The sequence below is a fragment of the Eutrigla gurnardus genome (assembly GCF_963514095.1).
Source record: "Eutrigla gurnardus genome assembly, chromosome: 19".
NCBI classification, from domain to species: Eukaryota; Metazoa; Chordata; class Actinopteri; order Perciformes; family Triglidae; genus Eutrigla; species Eutrigla gurnardus.
In genome coordinates, this window is record NC_139930.1 from 22,572,779 (window position 1) to 22,594,416 (window position 21,638).

The window sequence follows — 21,638 nt, forward strand, 5'->3', positions numbered from 1 at the left end:
AAACCCACTAGTTAATTCTAACAAGTTATTGTCATTATTATTATTATATAATTTGTTATAACAGCATATCTGGCGGTCAATCAGGGTAAAATACATTTTTGGGGAAAAAACATTTAAATTAAGAATATAATAATAAAGTCACAAAATATATAGTTAAATGGCTGTATTTATTGTAATTTATTTAAATAAATATAATTTGAAGTAATAGTAAAATTATTACATTAGAACATTTTGAAAGAAACGGTTTAAATTTGACATCTTTTTGATAAATGACGCTTCCTATTAGAATTATTACAATATAAAATTAAAAAATGGCTAAATAATTTATAATGTAATACACATGATATCATATCAATACTTTAATTAAACATAATATGAGATCATTAGTCCTGTATTGACTTTAAACATAAATGTTGTTGTTAAATTAGATTCATAAATCCCTCAGGGGTTTCAGTTGTAGAAAAGTTAAAGTAAGGCAGGTTGAGGGTCCAGAAGCACATAAAAGTCCGCTCGTACAGCGTGTTCTCGGGCTTAACTCCTCCCACTCTCGGTCTGATCATATGACCAACAACAACTCAGCTCCACTTCCTCAAACTTCTCCTCCGTCCAGGCTGCGCACTTCATTCAGCAACGCGAGCTCCTCGCGAGCAGGAAACGAAACCGAACTTCAGCTGTACGCGCGCGCTCCTGTGTGTGTGTGTGTGTGTGCGCGAGCGTGGTGCAGCCGTGGCCCTGATGGCAGCTTTGAGGAGCGGACCTGGAGCGACGGGAGCCCGGCATGGAGGCCACCTCGCAGCTGTCACCCTCCTCACGCTGCTGCTCACCTGCTGCGTCAGGTGCGCTACGGGCGGGGGCAAGCCGAGCAACATCATCGTCATCCTGGCCGACGACCAGGACGTCCATCTGGGGGGGATGGTGAGTGGACTTGTGCATGCATGTATACATAACTCACCTGCGGGCTTCAAGAGACTCCCGGTGTGACGCTCCTACCTGTAAACTCACCTGGACATGTGGTCAAAGTGAGCTAGAGGCGTCTCATCAGAGTCTACGGTGTTTTATTATATTGTTAACACTCCTTTAACATAGATACGGAAGCTGGCAGTTACTCTCTCGTGTGTGTGTGTGTGTGTGTGTGTGTGTGTGTGTGTGTGTGTGTGTGTGTGTGTGTGTGTGTGTGTGTGTGTGTGTGTGTGTGTGTTACAGGAAGCCTATTAATTAATTCAGATTAAGAATTCAATTAAAACACTTTTATTTAGTATGTCAGCCAACAACACCAGTATCATGCTTTTCCGGCTATTCCGACTAATAATCCTCCGCACAGCTGAAGAATGAGCAAGAGGGTCAAAGTTCAAGGTGCAATGTGATGACAAAGTATTATGTCTTGAGCAGCGGCGAAGACCTCCGGTTTGTGAAGCCAATGCTTGAGTGCATTAACCTGTCATTCTCTCTACTGGCCATCAGGGGGGGGACTCCTCTGATTGTATGGAAGTCTATGAGAAAATGGTCCTACTTCTCTCTTGATTCATTATCTCAGTAAACATTGTGAACATGAGTTTATGGTCTCAATCTGTAGTTTAAAGTCAATCAGTATTAACCAGCGTTTAGCGAAAAGCCTATGTTTTTTCCCCCGTTGACTAACGTTTATTATACGTTTTGTTCAACACAGAAAAATCTTCACGTCTCTATTGAGCTCATAAACTCTATTTATCTTTTACAGAACATTATTATGGGCTGTGATGTGTTACTTCAACATGTCTGCTCTTGTTTCGGTTCTGCAGACTCCCATGAAGAAAACGAAAGCCTTGATAGGAGACGCAGGAGCAACGTTTGTGAATGCTGTGAGTACTAAATGGTGATGAAGTAAAAAAAAAAAGGGGAGGCTAAGTCTTAGGCTAAACCCTTCCTGTGCCCAACATGGGACTTTATACACAAACGGTAGTCAACAGTGGGAAACAAGTATTTTTTTGTGCTGTGAATTACACACATGATGTTCGTGAATTTAAAAAGATCATTTTACGTCACGCTTTGTCGTATAACTGCCGAAGTATCAGCCGTTGATTACCTAACATAGGACATAAGGATCATGGGGCGACACAGGAAGGGGTGGGACTTAGCCTCCCCCTCTCCCTTAAAAAAGAATTCTCATCTAATTAACCTCAAATTATACAATATTTCAGAAAGAAGAAAAGATTAGAGAAAACTGAAAACAGATTTATGTCGCAGAACTTTCTTCTTCTTCTCTCCCATGAATCATGTCAGGACCCTCAGATTTATCTGGTGACCCCTAAGAGGGGCCAGACCCCTAGGTTGGGAACCACTGGTTTGAACTATCTGTCTGTATATAAAGTAGTTAAAAGTACAACAGTAACATGATGTTTCATTAACTATGTAATAATGCACAATGAGTACTTTTACTGCTGATCCTTGTGTACTTTTACCCCAGTAAAGTGTGAACTCACATGTTTTTTAAAATGTTGAAACTGAACAAGTTGCACATCTTTTCTCTGCTGTCGTGCTTCTCTTTCCTCATCTTTTGTTCCCCTATTCTTTCGTCGCTTCCTCCTCCTCCCGTGAAGTTCACAGTGACGCCGCTGTGCTGCCCCAGTCGGAGCAGCATCCTGACGGGTCAGTACCCCCACAACCACGAGGTGAGGAACAACTCGGCGTCCGGGAACTGCTCCGGCGCTCTGTGGCAGAAGGGGCCCGAGTCCACGGCGTTCCCCGTCTACCTCAACAAGAAGTACCAGACGTTCTTCGCCGGGAAATATCTCAACCAGGTGTGAACACGCGGTGGAAAGCAATAACTGACGAGCCTCATCTGACTGATGCTCCTGTTATTAGATCATTTATAATATCTATTTTATATATATATAAATAAAAAAATATATATTTAAGGAGAGATATTCATGTTCCTCTCAGGATGAACCATTATAACTTTGGTCACCCTCCTCTACTTAATGTGTCCATTCATGAACAAATAGGCATCTTTTTGTTTTTTGGCGCGTTTACTGCTAGTTAGCTAATGCTAGCATGCTAACATCAGCAGAGCTAGCATGTTAGCATTTAGCGCAAGCTCTGCCGTGTCCAATTGTAACTCTTTTTTTTCCTGCCATCAGTACGGTAAGAAAGATGGAGGAGACATTGGACATGTTCCACCTGGCTGGGACCAGTGGCATGCACTGGTGAGTGTCACACACACACACACACACGCACACACACACACACACACACACACACACACACACACACACACACACACACACACACACACACACTACACTACACTACACTACATTCCCAAGTGCCTCTGCTGTCACAGCTGTTACCACTCGTGTGTTTCAGGTGGGGAACTCTCAGTACTACAACTACACTCTTTCAGTCAACGGCAAAGAAGAGAAGCACGGAGACAGTTATGAAGCCGACTACCTCACAAACCTCATCGTAAGTCTGCGGCGGTTCATCGTTCACGTGAGGGTTTTATGGGAAGAAGAGTGTCTGAATCAGCTGCTGCTCAGCGGTGTGAAGGGTGAATCATTAACAAGACGGATTCTGTAATGGAACGTTCAGAAAACAGGCGAATTATGCTAATTTAATGTGCATTTATATTTCACAGCGATTGAGAGAAGAACTTAGTGTTTTCACTTAAATGTGCGAAGACTCCTGCTTCTACGTTTCATCTTCATCAGGTGACCGATGAGTCTCTCTGCCAAGACTCCAGACTCCATTCAGAAAACAAGCATTTTAAAAGTGCAGACCGACCTAAAACAAAGCATGACTTCAGACCTTTTACATCACTCCTGTCCATCGAGATGTGTGATGTAACCCGGAGGGACTGAGCATCAGTCACATGTGTCACATGGCTGTTACGGATCCTGTGGTGCTCATGTGTGACTCATCAGTCAGCAGCTCAACCCTCCCTGCTTCCTTCAGCTCACGTCACTTTATTTTCTCCATCAGTGCTTTTTTTTTTGTGTATGACATTTTGCAACATCATTCTGTGTTCAGTCTGTGTTTTTTATCCTCCTTCATCCAGACCAACCGGTCCCTCCACTTCCTGGAGGACCGCAGCCCCCAGCATCCCTTCTTCCTGATGCTGTCTCCTCCGGCGCCTCACTCCCCGTGGACGGCAGCGCCGCAGTACCAGAAGGAGTTCAGCGACGTCAAAGCTCCCCGAGACGGCAGCTTTGACAAACCAGGGAAGGTGTGTCCAGGGCAACATCAAACATGATTAAATATGAATCTAATTTTTATATAAATATATAAAATATGTGTGTGTGTTTCAGGACAAACACTGGCTGCTGCGCCAGCCGGTCAACCCGATGCCAGACAGCTCCCTCAACTTCCTGGATGATGTTTACAGGAAAAGGTACAAGATGGGAAGGAAATAAATAAGAAAATAAACACGGTTAAGAGAAAAGACCTGCACAAGTCAAGAAGCATAAATGTCAAATAGAAATGTATTGAAATAGAATGTGAACAATACTGACCAAAAAAATAAAATGTATATGTTTATGTATGTTAATGCCCAGCCCTCCTCCACCCTGGACCGAACTTTAGCATTTTAATAGTTATATAATTTATATTTAAAGCTATCCTTCATATTTCTTTATTCTTTTTACTGTTAATGAATTTGTCGGTGGCTGGTCTCGGGTCTGTGTCCTGCAGGTGGCAGACGCTGTTGTCCGTGGACGACATGGTGGAGCTGCTGGTCAACAAACTGGAGAGCATCAAGGAGCTGAACAACACGTACATCTTCTACACGTCGGACAACGGCTACCACTCGGGTCCGAGTCCCGCTCCGGGTCCTCCAGATGATTTAAACGGTGCGTTTCCTTCCCGTCACTAACCCCGATGTTCCTCGCTGTCCTCAGGTCAGTTCTCTCTGCCCATGGATAAGAGGCAGCTGTATGAATTCGACATCAGGGTCCCGCTCATGGTCCGCGGTCCCGGCATCAAACCCAACCAGACGCTGCAGGTCTGACACACACACACACACACACACGTTTCTGCTTGCATCTGTTGGTTTCATTTCTTTCTTTTTAAACATGTTGCACGACTCCTTCAGGCTCCGGTGTTGAACATCGACTTGGCTCCCACCATACTGGACATATCTGGCTTCAACGTGTCCACTGTGAATGTGGACGGACAGTCTTTCTTGTCTCAGATGGTCAGCCGCCGCTTCTTCACAGCTTCGTCCCTAAATGTCACGTCTTCCTCAGTCTTAAGAAACGTAACAATTCTCTCTCTCTTGCTGTCAGGCGCCGTCGCTGCGTAACGGCACGGCGCGTCCCTTTTTCCTCGTCGAATACACCGGAGAGGGACATCCGACGACGGACCCCACTTGTCCCCAACTGGGCCCCGGACTGTCTGTGAGTATCGACCACGAGAGACGAATAAAACCTAATAAATGATTAACTAAACAATTTAACTCACGATTGAGGAAGACTCAATCGGCGATGAGACTTTGAGCTGCGTTTATACGTTTATATTGCAGAATACATGTTTATATGCAAAATACATGAATATACTGTAGGTATGCAAGCACATAACAACCCATAAATACCCGTAATGACATAAAAACACTTTCATCTACTTCAGCAATGTTTCCCAGACTGCGTGTGTGAAGACGCCTACAACAACACCTACGCCTGCGTCCGGACCCTCGACAGCGAACACGACCTCCAGTACTGCGAGTTCGCCGACAGCGAGGTACAGCAGTACTTACAAAGTAGTATTTAGTATTTTAAATTTCTGCTACTTTAAACTTCTCCTCCAATACATTTATTGGCTTTGGCTTCTTCCTGTCCAGTTTTAAAGCGTTTGAGCGTTTGGTTTTGCATGCAGGACTTTTACTTGTAGTGTATTGTGAGTACTGTGAGTATTTTCACGGCGGAGTAATGTGCTTTTACTTCAACGGGTCTGAATACTGCTTCATGTCTGAGTCACGATTATGGCAACAGATGGGAAGACATTTAGTTTGTTCTTCTTCTCCGTGTCCCCCAGTCCTTCGTAGAAATGTACAACCTGACGACGGACCCCCACCAGCTGGAGAACATCGTGAAGAAGGTGGATCCGACCGTCCTGCAGGCCATGAACCAGCGGCTCATAAAGCTCCAGTCGTGTCAGGGCGCCAGCTGCCGCAACATCAAGTAGCGGCGAGGCGAAGCTGCCAGACTCACTTCCTGCTGCAAGACGGGCGTTAGTCTGGTCCGTCAAATGCAACTCTTTACGAAGCACGACAGTTGGATCGGCCTTATTTTCCAAAACTGTGCTTTCCCATTTTGACACGTTCGAATAGGAAGGGTGAAAATGAAATGACGGCTGGATTCCATTTAGCTGCTTCGGTTTCAGGGTCCTGGCTCACTTTCACGTTTTCCTGGTTTACCGGGACGCCTGAACGTAATGGAGCCATTGTGACGGGAAACGTTTGACATTTTGGGAAATACATTTATTCGCTTTCTGGCTGAGAGAAGGTTGATACTCTCTCACATGTTTACAGTAGCTGGTTAGCTTAGCTTAGCATAAAGACTGTAAACGAGTAGAAACGGCTAGCCTGCCGAGGTACCAATACGTCTCCCAGCACCTCTAAAGCAAACACTGAAGTTTAAAAACATGGGGGTCGTGTGCCAGATCATTACTTAGTCGAGAGAGCAGAAAGAGTACTTGTACTAATACAAAAAGTACTTGTACTTTTACACGTTGAACTGAGCCGGCAGATGAGCACATATCCCAATATTTTTTATCTTTTCCTTTCGTGTTCTTAGTATTTCTTACAATGTCTGCTGCTGTGAGACTGCTTGTCTCAAAGATGAAGAGTTTTGTGTATTTAAGATGAACTTGGATCACATTGTGCAGATCAATGTATCATTGCTCCGCTTTACGTAATGTAACTGCACATAAACCACACTATAAACTCTTCTGTTCTTTACGGGGTTCAAAATGCGATCTGAACATTTCTTGAAACGACAGATGACCGAAGGTCTGCTGGTGGCGGCCGTTAGTTAAACATTTAAGGGGAAATATGCTGCTTGGCCTTCCGGATGGCATGTGAGGAACTGATTCTTAAGAGTGCTGGCGAGGAAAAGTCCCTCACAAGACCCCATAAAACCTGTACGAATAGAACGTGTTAACCACTGAGCTTTAAGAGAATCTGCGTGTCGGATTTTGTTACCTTTTGAACAGCTGTTTCCCCCGTTTGCAGTCTTTATGCTATGCCAAGCTAAGCTAACAAGATTTCCCAAAATGTCACACTATCACTTTAAGCTTTTTGAGCTCATACTTTTATTTCTGACTTCAAAGGGAAAGTTGATGTTATTATTCCAAAGATTAAAAGGACACAACTTTTTATTTTATATTTTTAATCCTGATGTTTGATATTTTACCATTAATGTTGACCAAGAGCCTTTTTTTAAAGTTGAGGAAGGGAAAAGTGTTGTAATCCTTTGATGATTTTTATAATTGTGAGGAATACATCGAGGGCGAAGTTTCCGCCGGTAACGTTTGAACGCGTTGATCCTGTGAGCCTCGTGTCTGCACTGACGAGGCTCACCTGCCTTAAATGTGAATGTATTTGCACTGTGATGAGATTAAAATAAATAAATCAAAATAAGCATTTAAATTCACTTGTCATGTTTATATTTTCTTAGCATTTACGAATGGTATCCAAGTATATGTAGTTATATCAAGAATCGTTACTTCTATGAAATGTTTACTAATATTTTACAATATTATCTGTACACACTAACTTGTGCTTACAACTACATTAGTTTGTTATAAACCATTTATCAAAGGCTTATCGTATGCTTATAAATGCTATACGTGTTGTTGTTTCATTATAATTGTTGGAAATTAATGAACAATATGTATAAAATGCCACCTGATAGTTTCACAATTTTAAATATCTTACAGGCCCCCTGCCAGGTTTATTATTTCATAAAAAGAAATAAACTATAGATCCTGGGGTTCATGGAACTTAATTAAATATATCCACAGAGTTTTAGATTGTAAAATAAAAAAGTTCAATAACACACAAATTAGTATATTTTCTTTAATTCTGAGTTTGTTTCATTGAGGCTGAAAACCTTTGAAAACACAAGCTGTCACACGACTGTGAGCCCAAAAGGAGACGGGAGCAAAGTGACTATTTTTTTTATACAAGAGCAAAACCATAAAGTATTAGTACACACACAAAGTTCCATCAGAGGTACTTGTACACAGCTTTGTCCTGCAGCGTCTGAACCTCCAACTTGACGGGACATTTGTAGAAGTGCGACAGCAGCGACTCCGAGTATCCTATCAAGAAGTAAAACTTCTGTGGCGGTAGTTTCTGCAGCATTAAAGCGCACACTATGAGCATGTTGCCGCGTCGTTTGATCACGATCTCGTTGGTGAGGCAGCTGTGGAATGTCCCGAACATGAAGCGCCGTATGAACACGTCCTCGATGGTCCGCTCGGCTGCACCCTCCTCACCTTTCAGGTTACCTGGAAGCAACACAGTTGTCCTCAGACACACAGTACTGAACCCAAGTTTCATTTACACTTGTTTGACTTCCAAACCTTAAATTATATATACATTAAAACATTAAAAACTCTAGATTCAAGCTGTTAAGTTGCCGTTTTAACAAGCTTGTTCTCGCTCACCGGTATGCTGGGACAACCATCCTTTGCGGTGGCCGATGTGATGGGGCGGAAGTGCTTGCTCATAGGTCAGCGGTTTGTCTCCTTTACCCACTCGAGCACGAGCTGCTCGATTCTGGGAAAACGAAAGAAAGGAAAAAGAAAGAAGACCAAACGTTGGTAAGAACAGACTTTAATTCCTTTGTTTAGAAGCTCAAAGCAGAGTGTAAACAAGTGTTTAATCCAAATCCCAAATATGCAATAATATAAACGCTGCTCTTGAAGACATATCTACTTACTTCTTATATCTACAGACTTGAAACAATGTGACCCTTGACCTTAAGTAGCACACATAACAGTCTGATAAACGATGATGATGTCTTACCTTGCAGCACACCGCGGTGACATGGAGGGCTCTGCTTCCAGAGGGGCTGCTTAATGAGCCGGACCTGGCGAGAGTCCACTACAGAAAAAAAGATAAAACCTATGAGTTCTGATAACAGAAGATTTGTATGGGCTGAAATAAAGGTCCCAGTATTTGGTTTAAAATAATTTTATTTTAAAATGTACCACGTTGGCTCTACCACTAGTTTCAAATATCGGTCTCATAGATTCGCATGAATGAATATCGGTCGTGAAAAAAACACATCGGTCTACCACTCCTGGTTAGCCAACCTTAGTTGTGCATTTGAGCCACTATGGTGTCATTTTCCACAATAAGACACAGAAAACATATTTAAATAAAACATCTAACATTCAAACTGAATATACGTGACACGGTTAGCAAAACCTTAGACGTATCAAACGTTGTTAGATGAACGTGACAAACGTGTTAGCTAACGTTACCGGTAGGTTTAAACGTTAGCTTACTCTCGAACCGAACAGATGAATAAATAAAGTACTCGTTTATGTTTTTGAACGTTTAAAGGTTTACTTACCAGCAGCCTTGCGCTGCCTGCGCTGCTCAAGGACGCCGCCATGTTTGTTTTTTTGAATATTAAAAATGTCCGGGCGCACAGAGAGCTTACACTATTTACAAGAAATGTGTTTTTATTCCGTTAAAGTTGTAGCGTTTCATTAAAAACACTGAAATGATCGTAACTCGCGTTAGAAAGTCAAAATGTGTTATTTCACCGCTGAGCTCTGCTTGTACACTGGAACTGTTTTATCAGTCAGTGTTTCCATCGGACGACTGTTGAGCTGTACCAACCGGATAGAGAAAAAGTAAATGGCTTAGAGAACGGATAGCTTTCATTAAATGTAATATAATGGTTATTAATGCTGCTGAATTATACACAGTATGATTGCGCATCTTTATCTTTGCGCTTATTTTGTTTTTGTGCGATGGGCTAATTATGTACATTGTTTGGGTAAACATCGTGCACTTATTTTGAAAAGATTGGAGCGGAAGTGTTATTGTTCTGGAAGGAGACACCGGAGAAACACAAGCCTTCAAGAGACGTTACCAAGCGAGAGCCACTTATCAACAAACTTACTGAATAAAGGCGCTCGGTTTCGACATTTTAAGTCGTCGGTTGGGACACTTTTAACGGCCAACGACGCGGTGAAACGTTCAAAGCCGCGATGGCGTCGCCGTTGCAGATGACGGAGATGTACGACAACGCTCTGCTTGGGATCCTGCAGCACGTTGGAAACATCCAGGACTTTCTCCAGGTCTATTTCGGGTTTCTGTACCGCAAGACGGACTTTTATCGGCTGCTGTCGAGTCCCGACGAGAAGATGGGCTTCCCCCCCGGTGTAGCGGAGAAGATGGTGTCCAAGGTGAAGTTTGTCCGCGGGTTTTCCCCCGGCGTATTTTCATTGCAGTGGCAACACGGGGAGGGGAAAAGTCGATTTCTTACACTATTTGACACTTAAAAATGACGATGTGTGTACAACTTATTGATAATACTATGTATTGATAATTTAAGCATTCAAAACTTAGACGTAACTTAACGTAGATGGAAAGGTGCTGACTTCACGTGCTATTCGGAAGATCCTGCTTCCCACCTGTAAAGACGGAATTACGAGAAATGTTCCGTTCAAGTGCTCAATTTACGAGTGAGTATCTTGCATTTACCCAAATCCGATACCCCTTGAAGGGAGCATTGTCTCCAGATTTCCCTTAATTCAGATACCACGTGAATGCAGCATGATAACATAAAATAAACTTGAAACAAAATGATGATAAAGTTGAATCAACACGTCTCTCCTGTTATAAACCTGCATAAAGGGATGTTTGATAATAGGGATGTATTAAAATGCTAACAATGAGTAATAAAGCATTATCTTATAAAATGAAAACATTTAATAAAATGATAGCAGAAGGCGAGACATGAAATATTAAAGATATTCGTTACGGTAGTGTCAGTTCTCTTAATGACACAATTATCATAATCACAGTTATGTGCAGCTGAAAACGGTCCACACTTTTCCAGGTTGGTGTCCACATCAGATCCTGAACCAGCCAAACCGTTTCAGTCCCTACTCTCTCTGATTGTGGAATCCACAACCTGATCTGTGACCCCCCCTCGTTTATTATTCCTTCGTCAGACGTTTAAGCTGTTTGAGAAGTTGGCAGAACACGACCGAGAGCGGCGGCTGAGCGAGCGTCAGAAGAGGGAGGAGAGTCCGTGCGTTCCTCCAGCAGTCCAAGAGCTGGAGGTCGTTGCCGAGCCGCCAGAGGAGCAGAGCACAGAGGAGAGCTCTGGTGTGGAGGTCTCGGGTGTGGAGGTCTCGGGTACCGAAGCCTCCTCGGGCGTCACCGCCGGCTCTCAGCCTGACAGCAGCAACAGCTGCCAGTCGGCTCCGGGAGAGCAGGCAGCTGCAGCAGCAGGGTGAGTCATCTCCAGGCTTTTATCCATCAGAGCGTCTCATTTTTATTGGTGAACTTAATCTGTATGGATACTTTATTTTAAATATGCATGTTGACAACAGACGAGTTAGACGCTTTAAACACTGAATTAAAACTGTTAACAGCACACTACAGCGTTTTAAGTTTGTTTTCAAGGATCCGTGTGCATGCGGATCGTTTTCAAACAATGAAGTCTAATCGCTGAACTTTTTTAAAATACAAAGGAAACACGTTCCCGTTTTCATGGGAAACATGACAGCAGGTTAGATTTCGGAGGCATTCAAGCACAAAGTTCACCACGTGTTCTGTGTTATGAAATTGTTTTTGTCCGCCTGCTTGTACGTTGTGCTTCAGGGGTCAGGAGAAGTTTCAGCTGGACCCCGACAGCTACAACGGGGCTGTGAGGGAAAACTACAGCTGGTCTCAGGACTACACTGACCTAGAGGTCCGCGTGCTGGTGCCCAACACGGTTGTTAAAGGACGACAGGTAAACACATCAGTCCGTCAGACACACCAGGAATACCTCAGTGCTCGTTTCTCATACCGTCCCCTCATACTGTCCTCAGGTCAGAGTTAATCTGCAGGCCAGCAGCTTGCAGGTGAGCGTGACGGAGGGAGCCACCGAGAAAATGCTGATGGAGGGAGAATTCACTCACAAGATCAACACCGAGAACTCTCTGTGGAGTCTGGAGCCTGGAAGCTGCGTGGTGGTGAGTTCACGTGCATCACTCCATTTGTTTTTTTATGTCCTGGCTCTTAAATTCACCACCCTTCACCCCCCCACGCTCCTGAACTCGCCGTCTTTGACTTCCAGCTGTCGCTCAGTAAGTCATCAGAGGTTTGGTGGAACGCGGTGCTGAAAGGAGAAAAGGAGATCGACATCAACCAAATCAACCGCGAGCGCTCCATGGCGACGGTGGACGAGGAGGAGCACGCCGTCCTAGACAGGCTGTCCTTCGACTACCATCAGAAGCTGCAGGGAAAACCGCAGAGTCACGAGACGGTGAGGACACGACTCAGCACAAAGTATCGTTTCATGTTTCATGAAATCTCCTTTCATGTGCTAGACAGAAGACATATGCGCTGGTGGTGATTTGCAGCGAGTTGAATCGCCTCTAGATGGCACTGTGGGTTCTATTAGTCTATAATATCTCAGTGTGTGTGTGTGTCTCTCTCTCCCCACAGAAGGTGCACAACATGTTGAAGAAGGGCTGGGACGCCGAAGGCTCGCCGTTCAGAGGGCAGCAGTTCGACCCGTCCAAGTTCGACATCCCGCCGAGCGCCGTGCAGTTCTGAGGCGCCGCTCCGGCCAAACGACGCGGACTCACTCCTAGTTTGTTCCCGGAGCCGGTTTGTAGTGAAGTAGGTCTGTTGTGTCGGACGTCCGTCCTGAACTACGGAAGCAGAGCTGAAGCTGGTTCTGTGTGGAACACGGACGAGGACGAGCCGTCATATCGGATGTTTACGTGACGTTTTGGCAGCATGAATTTGTGTACTTAAATGTTTTTGCTCTTTATTTAATAACTCTACAGTGCCTATAAGAGTGATTATTCTTTTGGTGAATCCCCCCCGAAACTGTTGCGCATTTAGTCATCTCTCACTCATCAAATGAAGCACGAATTTTGCTTTGAGTAAGTAAGTAAAACCCAGAAGCAAGAAAACCTTTAATTGAAGAAATCCAGTTTTTCTGATACAGAGACGCCTCAAAACTATGTGAAGAATATTTCATATTTTCCACTTCAGACACATCATTGTTTGTTTTCTGAATTTTCTGTGTTTTTTGTTGTTTTTTTTTAAATTGATGACTGGAATACCGACTTCCTGTTACAGGTCGACTGTCACTTTCAGCTTGAAGACTTTAACAAACAAATCTTTTTCGAGGTGTCAAGGTCTTTGCTGATAAGCGCTTAGAATAACAGGTGGAGGATATAATACGACGTGGAAAAGGACTTCTGCTCATCTTCTGCTGTTTCACTGATTCAGCAGCTTCACAACCAAAACAAACGCATTTAAAAAACGATTGTTAAATAAAAAAAACGTGTTAATTATTAAACGTCGAAGTTCATTCTTCTTCCTTCGGTGAGGCCCGTCAAACTCATCTCATGGTCTTCATCAGGAGATACATTCAATGCTTATTGATCAGTAATCTATTTATAGAAAATGTATAACTAATGTCTTTGGAATACAAATAAATCCATAATAACACATCAGTCATTGACTATTAAGAGGAGATCAAAATGTTTTTATTTATTTACTAACATTTATTAATCAACTAGTGCTTTATTAATGTTAATAGACTATAAATGTCTTATATTGTGTCAATTAAAGGGTTCATAAACAATGGGCTTAATAATGTTAATTAATGTCAAAATATATGTCTCATTTATCAGTAATAGGCTATTTAGAGAACATTAAAATGTTTTATATTTATTTGTATATTTAAAGCAATATTTATTACATTTATAAAAGTAACTAATTATTTTTTATTATCTGTATTAATGAAGAATGTATGACAGGTCACAAGTAATGTGAAATCAATATTAATGTCTCATTTATTTGTAACTGGCTATTAAGAGGCCATTAAAATGCTTTATAAATGTTAATAGTCTATGATTCCATAGAAAACCGTAAGACTTGATGGGTACCAACCACAGAAATAGAACGGACGTTGAATGGTTTTCTCGTACAAAAGAAAATGTTGATTGTTGCTATGGTAACACACATCAGTGGGGCCGTAAAGTGATGTCACAGCTCTCCAGGATGTCGGGCATCAGCTGAGTTTGCTAGTATTTTCCGTTAGATCCGGTGTTGCTGCTGTTCACCGGCCTCCTACACGGCTCGTTTTCTGTCAGCAGCGTAGCATTAAATGGTGGAATTAGCATGGTAGCTAACTAGCAAGATGTCCGCTAGCTAGTTTGTCCTTCTCTGGACCGTTAGACTCGCCTGTGCTGCTGCTCACTGGCCTGCTATATGTCTCATTTTCTGTCACCGGCGTAGCATTAAATGGTGAAATTAGCAAGCTAGCTAACTAGCAAGCTGTCCGCTAGCTAGCCTGCCAATTCCACAGCTCCACTGATAGTTGCTACTGGAAAACCTCAGTGAGACTAAAACATTTTACTTTATAAAGAAGTGGCCCTACGGCAGTCGCTATGGCAACCATACACATACAAAAATGGCCACCTGCTACGTTAATTTGAATAGTAATTGCCCTTCCTATTCTGCAGTACTGTTCTTTCCCTCCATGTACTCCGATCTCTCCATTATTACATCAATCAGTTCCCCGTTACTCTGGACAATCACAACGTTCGTCTAAGCTGGGAAAAAAGTGTCCCTTCATCACTCGAGGACAAACGTGCTGTCCAGATTCTAGTTATTTTCCTTTGCGTCCATCAGCAGATACCTTCCTCATTCAATTCACTTCTACAGACGTCCATCTTTCCACTCTGAGCACGGAAACGATGAGCTGATAATGTGCTGATTTGGGGAAATGGAAAGATGGAGCAGAGGTTAAACTTTCCATATTCATAGACATATCAAACTACAGCTTTAGCAAATGAAACCTGCGTGACTTGAAATCATCTGAACGTTGTTTCTTCCTTCCAATGTTTCCATCTTCTTGGTTGGTTTGGATCTCTGTGTCTCATTCTCTCGCTGCTCTTTTGTGATGGATCTGAATGCACTGATTGCTCCCATTTAATGACATGTACTTGATTTCGGTGCACAAGAAAGGTGATAGTTCATATCCCTCTTAATCTGGTTGTAAGTCCCTTTCACACGTGCACTTCAACACCCACGGCCTTACGTCATCACCTAAGTCCTTACGTCATCACCTACATCCTTACATCATCACCTAAGTCATCGCCTACGTCCTTACGTCATCACCTAAGTCCTTACGTCATCACCTAAGTCCATACGTCATCTCCTAAGTCCTTACGTCATCACCTACATCCTTACATCATCACCTAAGTCATCGCCTACGTCCTTACGTCATCACCTAAGTCCTTACGTCATCACCTAAGTCCATACGTCATCTCCTAAGTCCTTACGTCATCGCCTAAGTCCATACATCATCACCTAAGTCATCGCCTACGTCCTTACGTCATCACCTAAGTCCTTATGTCATCACCTACATCCTTACATCATCACCTACGTCCTTACATCATCACCTACGACCTTACATCATCACCTACATCCTTACATCATCACCTACGTCCTTACGTCATCACCTACGTCCATACGTCATCACCTACGTCCATACGTCATCACCTACGTCCATACGTCATCACCTACGTCCATACGTCATCACCTACGTCCTTATGTCATCACCTACATCCATTCCTTACGTCATCTCCTAAGTCCTTACGTCATCTCCTAAGTCCATACGTCATCTCCTAAGTCCTTACGTCATCGCCTAAGTCCTTACGTCATAGCCTACGTCCTTACGTCATCACCTACATCCAAACGTCATCACCTAAGTCCTTACGTCATCGCCTAAGTCCATACATCATCACCTAAGTCCATACGTCATCACCTACATCCTTACATCATCACCTACCTCAATACATCATCACCTACGACCTTACATCATCACCTACATCCTTACGTCATCTCCTAAGTCCTTACATCATCACCTAAGTCCTTATGTCATCACCTACATCCTTACATCATCACCTACGTCCTTACATCATCACCTACGACCTTACATCATCACCTACATCCTTACGTCATCACCTACATCCTTACATCATCACCTACGTCCTTACGTCATCACCTACATCCTTACATCATCACCTACGTCCTTACATCATCACCTACGACCTTACATCATCACCTACATCCTTACGTCATCACCTACATCCTTACATCATCACCTACGTCCTTACGTCATCACCTACGTCCATACGTCATCACCTACATCCTTATGTCATCACCTACATCCTTATGTCATCTCCTAAGTCCTTACGTCATCTCCTAAGTCCATACGTCATCTCCTAAGTCCTTACGTCATCGCCTAAGTCCTTATGTCATCTCCTAAGTCCTTACGTCATCTCCTAAGTCCATACGTCATCTCCTAAGTCCTTACGTCATCGCCTAAGTCCTTACGTCATAGCCTACGTCCTTACGTCATCACCTACGTCCATACGTCATCACCTACGTCCTTACGTCATCGCCTACGTCCTTACGTCATCACCTACGTCCATACGTCATCACCTACGTCCATATGTCATCGTCTACGTCCATATGTCATGGCCTACGTCCATATATCATCGCCTACGTCCATACGTCATCTCCTAAGTCCTTACGTCATCGCCTAAGTCCTTACGTCATAGCCTACGTCCTTACGTCATCACCTACGTCCATACGTCATCACCTACGTCCTTACGTCATCGCCTACGTCCATACGTCATCACCTAAGTCCATACATCATCTCCTACGTCCATACGTCATCACCTACGTCCATACGTCATCACCTACGTCCATACGTCATCACCTACGTCCTTACGTCATCACCTACGTCCATACGTCATCTCCTAAGTCCATACGTCATCACCTACGTCCATATGTCATCACCTACATCCTTACATCATCACCTACGTCCATACGTCATCGCCTACGTCCATACGTCATCACCTACGTCCATACGTCATCACCTAAGTCCATACATCATCTCCTACGTCCTTACGTCATCACCTACGTCCATACGTCATCACCTACGTCCATATGTCATCACCTACATCGTTACATCATCACCTACGTCCATACGTCATCACCTACGTCCTTACGTCATCACCTAAGTCCATACATCATCGATGTAGCCTACGCTACATCGTCATCACCTACGTCGAGACTTCATCTGCGCCCTCTCGTCACTTGTGTCCATCATCACCTACGTCCTGTTGTTGTTGCCTACGTCATCTCCTACGTCCTTACATCATCTCCTATGTCCTTACATCATCACCTACGTCCTGTTGTTGTTGCCTACATCATCTCCTACGTCATCTCCTACATCATCTCCTACGTCATCTCCTACATCATCTCCTACGTCATCTCCTACATCCTGCAGGACCTTTATTTCCCCATATATCAAAATCTAATATAAAAACTGGAGCAACTTGGCCATAAAACCCAGTTTAAACGGTTTAAAACGTTCAGTCATACAACGATACTGTCCCTTGGCCATGCGGTCTACTCGGTGGGGATTTCGGGGCCAACAGGGTTCAGTTGTTGGGCCCCCGGGCCTCCTGGCAGGTTAATCCGGCCATGTCTAAATTCACTAATGTGGGTTTTTTTTGTTAATTGTTTCTTTTAGATCTTAAAAATCATCTGAAGATGCATGAAGATCTCCCCCCCCCCCCCCCCCGTCGCTCTGTTCTTTGCAGTTTTTGGTTGTCTTCCTGATGGGAGCCTATAAATAGATTCGCAGAGCTGCAGTAAGTAATTTCATTATGGACTGCGGGCCCCTCTCTTCATTACACCTCTGATTTATAATAATGTCTAATCAAACGCTGCGCTCCCCCGCACTCTTCAATCAGCTTTCATTTCACTTTTTCTTTACCCCCCCCCCCACCCCTCCTCACCCTGAGGAACACGTCATGCGGTGAGCTCACATTACCGGATAGTGTGGTATTTAAAGAGTCTTCCTTCGGAGAGCGGAGAGTCCACTACACCGACCGTCCGAGCCGGGACCGTGTGTGTGTGTGTGTGTGTGTGTGTCTGCAGCTCAACCACTCAGCCGTCCGGAGGTTTGAGGTGGGCGGAGACTTGAGAGCCTCGAGGTTCCTCCCGTCCGCAGCGACGCACCGTGCATTCCGGTCTCGGCACCCGCACCCGTCCGTCCGAAGGAAGGGGAGACATCATGGCAACCACTACTTGTACGCGCTTCACGGACGAGTACCAGCTGTACGAGGAGCTTGGCAAGTAAGCCGCTGTCACGCGTTACGCTTTTTTATGAGTCTCCCGCATGCTAAACCCCTGACCCCCCCCCCGCGCGTCCGGAGCCCCGCACATCTGCGGGGATGGATGCGGGCTCCATGGCTTCAAAACAAAAACGCACGCTGCATCGGAGCGTCAAACCTCAGTCAGGATTTAAACATCAATTCATTTGCTTTTTGAGAAATATTTTACACCACGTGACATGTAAAAAAATGCAGTTAGATTTTTGGAGATGGGGGGGCTGCAAGACTTCAGGGAACACCCCCCCCCCCCCCCCTCTGTGCCCAAAGGCTAATTAGGGACAAACGGGCGTGATATCAGGGGAAGCTGATGTCTCTTTAATCACAGCAGAGAAGTCAGAGAATAACGCTGCTGCAGCTAATAGAGAGATTTACTGGAGGTGTGTGTGTGTGTCTCCCCCCTAATAGCATGCAGACAAATGTAGAGGTCTGGAGAGGCTAGGGGGCCACAGTGCTCAGTACTCGGTGTCAGGTTGTGCGTGGGTAGATGGGGAGAGAGCATCTCTGCCTCACAGGAACATTTCTAACAGCTCGGTGCTCAGGATGCTTGCAGCTCTGATGTGGATGTTGCATTTTAGGCTCTTTAGTGATGGCTGGGATCTCCAGGCGTGTGTGTGTGTGTGTGTGTGTGTGTGTGTGTGTGTGTGTGTGTGTGTGTGTGTGTGTGTGTGTGTGTGTGTGTGTTTGCTTGTGTGTGATGTGATAAGTTAAAGACAATAGAGATGCTGGAGTAGCAGCAGCTGCCCTCACTGATAACAGAGGCTCATTGCTGTTCTGCTGGTGCTGTCACTTTTTGGTGTGTGTGTGTGTGTGTGTGTGTGTGTGTGTGTGTGTGTGTGTGAGATGCAGACTTAAAGACGGCAGGTTGTTGAGTTCAGGGTTTGTCGGTTGCAGGGATAAAGTTGTGAAATGAATTGCTTTTTTCCAGACGATGAAAATGTGTTGAATGCGACATCAAATTTTTTTTTTACTTTAATTTTTATTGGTTTTTGAAAGGCTTGGCATACACGTATTCATGTTATGTTTTTTCGTTTTATATCACAGACTCCAGTAAAAATAAAGAAATGAAATACAACAAAGGGAAAATATGTTGTATCATAAGTCCTACTATGGCAGGTGTGTCAAACTGATCCAGTAAAGGGCCGCTGTGGCTGCAGGTTTTCATTCCAACCAAGCAAGAACACACCTGATCCAAACAATCAAGGTGTGAAGGCAAATCAGGTAGGTGAATAAGTCGAGTCAGGTGTGTTCTTGCTTGGTTGGAATGAAAACCTGCAGCCACAGCGGCCCTTTACTGGATCAGTTTGACACACCTGTACTATGGGATCACATAGTTACGTAAGAGACTGGAATCTATTAGACCTACCTTACATTCTAAAGTAGTCCCAGAACTGGATCCACGGGAGCCGGATCCCCCACTCTCTCCTGAGCGTTAATTTGATTCATTCTCACAAAAAGTGCTCTACCAATTTGCCATTTCATTCCCACAATGGACACTTTAAACCTGCAAAAACTGATTTTCTTTTGGGGGCAGCGAATACTTTCCTGGTTCACTCTTACGGCTCTCATTGTGTCGTTTTCAGGGGGTAAAGCTGTGAAAATCCACCGTTCACGAGCCGCTCAGCATCAAACGGCAGACAGACTCAGTTAGGTAGTCGCTGGTGAGCGAAGTGGAGCGCTAAAGAGAAGATGGTGGAGACCAAAAACAGAGCTAAAAGAGAGAATATTGGAATTGTATTCAACAGCTGACACAAACCGTGTATAACAAGTGGATGCTTTTGAAGCCTTCGAGTTCGGCACTTAAGACATTTTTAGGCGACCAAGATGTTAAAATGAACTTGCATAGAGTAAAAACAAACAGTTTTATCATATTGGTAATTGTTTCTACCAGTATGTTTTTCCAGATGTATGGTTTTTGGATTATGTGAATATTTTGTCTGTTGCTGATAAGAAAATTAGGAGAATTTGAAAGATTAGCTTGGAGAGTCTGATCCAGATGCTCCGGACTCCCCTGCCCTGCAGGTAAGCCGTCATATGGAAGCTCTGCTGCCTTTTCTGGCGCGGCGGGAGCATCAGCGGGTGTCATGCTTACTCACCCGGCCTCCTCATCATGTATGCATGTTGGAGTGCCGCCGAGAGGCTCCGAGTGTTTCGTAACAATGCCGAGGTGAGATAAAATTAGCTCCGAGGAGCAACAGAGGTGGTTATTTCTGTTTGTCTCCGTTGGGTTTGATAAGCAGACGTAGCCCTTAAAAAAAAATCATACAGCACAGCTCTTTCCAAACGCTGCCATCGTCATTTGATGAAACTCGTGTTATTAAAAACAGTCAGCTGTGACCAGAAGGGGGCGCCGCAACCTGGACCACACTTTGCATAAGTGTATAAATGTTTACAGGACCTGATGTTCTTGGTGCATATTTCTGTTGACATTATTCTAAATCAGAAAAGTCGGGGTACCGTGAAAGTGTGACGTGGGAAACGTACTTCTTGTACAATCCAGACTGGTGCACATCAGACATGCAGATCAGGTTGGACAGAAAGCGGAGCCGAGTCCAGGACGACTGTGAGGTCGGCCTGATGCTGACGAAGCTTATATGGCAGCTGACCCGTGTCCTCTTCCTGTCCCCTGTCTTTGTTTCCCAGGGGGGCCTTTTCAGTGGTGCGCCGCTGTGTCAAACTCTGCAGCGGCCAAGAGTATGCCGCCAAAATCATCAACACCAAAAAGCTCTCGGCCAGAGGTGAGAGGAAGACGTTCACAGATGTAACATACACACACGTGTATGTGTGTGTGTTTTCCAGCGAAGCAGAGAGGCATCATGGGGGTTTTCATCATGCCGTGTGTGTGTGTGTGTGTGTGTGTGTGTGTGTGTGTGGCTGTCCCAGATCTGAAAACTCACATTAGCATATTTTAGCGAGTATTTGATTGCAGCGTGTGAAGCCTCCACTTCTCTTCCCCCTCTGAAAGGAAACGATCCGAGCATCAAAAATTACGATGCACGATCCTTTTTTTTCTACGAGGACGGATTCCAACAGCAAAAAGAAAATCGCAAGTTTGAGCTCAGTTTTCTGCCGTAGGTTGTGGTGACAGAAAATGCAAACGGCGTCCCATTAAAGTGCTATTTGTGGTGCTTTTGTGTCTTTTTTCTCCCAATATGATGCTGATCAAATGCTGGAAAGAAAGAAAAAAACAAAACGGCCCAGAAATCATCTGAAAA

General features: G+C 44.1%; 4 protein-coding genes across 9 annotated transcripts in view; 3 read left to right on the plus strand and 1 right to left on the minus strand.

Annotated features, from left to right (window-relative positions):
• Positions 1-579: 579 nt before the first annotated feature.
• gnsb (glucosamine (N-acetyl)-6-sulfatase (Sanfilippo disease IIID), b) lies at positions 580-7,618 on the plus strand. The gene is made up of 13 exons (XM_084036103.1): positions 580-915; positions 1,779-1,838; positions 2,577-2,777; positions 3,117-3,182; positions 3,343-3,441; positions 4,034-4,201; positions 4,284-4,366; positions 4,666-4,784; positions 4,872-4,975; positions 5,066-5,167; positions 5,259-5,369; positions 5,599-5,709; positions 6,004-7,618. Exons 1-13 carry the CDS (start codon positions 736-738, stop codon positions 6,151-6,153), a joined length of 1,554 nt encoding a protein of 517 aa, XP_083892229.1. The 5' UTR covers positions 580-735; the 3' UTR covers positions 6,154-7,618.
• A 415-nt stretch (positions 7,619-8,033) lies between these two features.
• Positions 8,034-9,767, minus strand: mrps24 (mitochondrial ribosomal protein S24). The gene is made up of 4 exons (XM_084036111.1): positions 9,555-9,767; positions 9,002-9,079; positions 8,641-8,752; positions 8,034-8,481 (listed from the first exon to the last, which is right to left on the minus strand). Exons 1-4 carry the CDS (start codon positions 9,594-9,596, stop codon positions 8,198-8,200), a joined length of 516 nt encoding a protein of 171 aa, XP_083892237.1. The 5' UTR covers positions 9,597-9,767; the 3' UTR covers positions 8,034-8,197.
• A 279-nt stretch (positions 9,768-10,046) lies between these two features.
• On the plus strand, positions 10,047-13,475 carry nudcd3 (NudC domain containing 3). The gene is made up of 6 exons (XM_084036104.1): positions 10,047-10,398; positions 11,170-11,453; positions 11,825-11,957; positions 12,037-12,180; positions 12,285-12,473; positions 12,656-13,475. Exons 1-6 carry the CDS (start codon positions 10,201-10,203, stop codon positions 12,764-12,766), a joined length of 1,059 nt encoding a protein of 352 aa, XP_083892230.1. The 5' UTR covers positions 10,047-10,200; the 3' UTR covers positions 12,767-13,475.
• A 4,378-nt stretch (positions 13,476-17,853) lies between these two features.
• Positions 17,854-21,638, plus strand: part of camk2b2 (calcium/calmodulin-dependent protein kinase (CaM kinase) II beta 2) — a 28,295-nt gene continuing 24,510 nt past the window's right edge. For 4 of the 6 annotated variants that reach the window (XM_084036096.1, XM_084036090.1, XM_084036095.1 and 1 more), the window contains exons 1-2: positions 17,854-18,388; positions 21,067-21,161. In XM_084036096.1, coding sequence (XP_083892222.1) covers positions 18,327-18,388; positions 21,067-21,161 — 157 coding nt within the window. In that variant the 5' untranslated portion in view covers positions 17,854-18,326. The remainder of the gene's footprint in view (positions 18,389-21,066; positions 21,162-21,638) is intronic. The other 2 variants (XM_084036093.1, XM_084036092.1) reach the window with 1 other exon arrangement.

Bases quoted from the DNA above. Each gene is read 5' to 3' on its own strand.
- gnsb (XM_084036103.1), top strand. From the start codon at position 736: ATGGCAGCTTTGAGGAGCGGACCTGGAGCGACGGGAGCCCGGCATGGA. The intron at 4,976-5,065 runs GTCTGACACACA...CGACTCCTTCAG, and splicing joins AACCCAACCAGACGCTGCAG to GCTCCGGTGTTGAACATCGA. The intron at 5,710-6,003 runs GTACAGCAGTAC...CGTGTCCCCCAG, and splicing joins GCGAGTTCGCCGACAGCGAG to TCCTTCGTAGAAATGTACAA.
- nudcd3 (XM_084036104.1), top strand. From the start codon at position 10,201: ATGGCGTCGCCGTTGCAGATGACGGAGATGTACGACAACGCTCTGCTT. The intron at 11,958-12,036 runs GTAAACACATCA...TACTGTCCTCAG, and splicing joins CGGTTGTTAAAGGACGACAG to GTCAGAGTTAATCTGCAGGC. The intron at 12,181-12,284 runs GTGAGTTCACGT...TTTGACTTCCAG, and splicing joins AGCCTGGAAGCTGCGTGGTG to CTGTCGCTCAGTAAGTCATC.
- mrps24 (XM_084036111.1), bottom strand. From the start codon at position 9,596: ATGGCGGCGTCCTTGAGCAGCGCAGGCAGCGCAAGGCTGCTG. The intron at 8,753-9,001 runs GTAAGACATCAT...TCGTTTTCCCAG, and splicing joins TCACCGCGGTGTGCTGCAAG to AATCGAGCAGCTCGTGCTCG. The intron at 8,482-8,640 runs GTGAGCGAGAAC...TGTTGCTTCCAG, and splicing joins ATGGTTGTCCCAGCATACCG to GTAACCTGAAAGGTGAGGAG.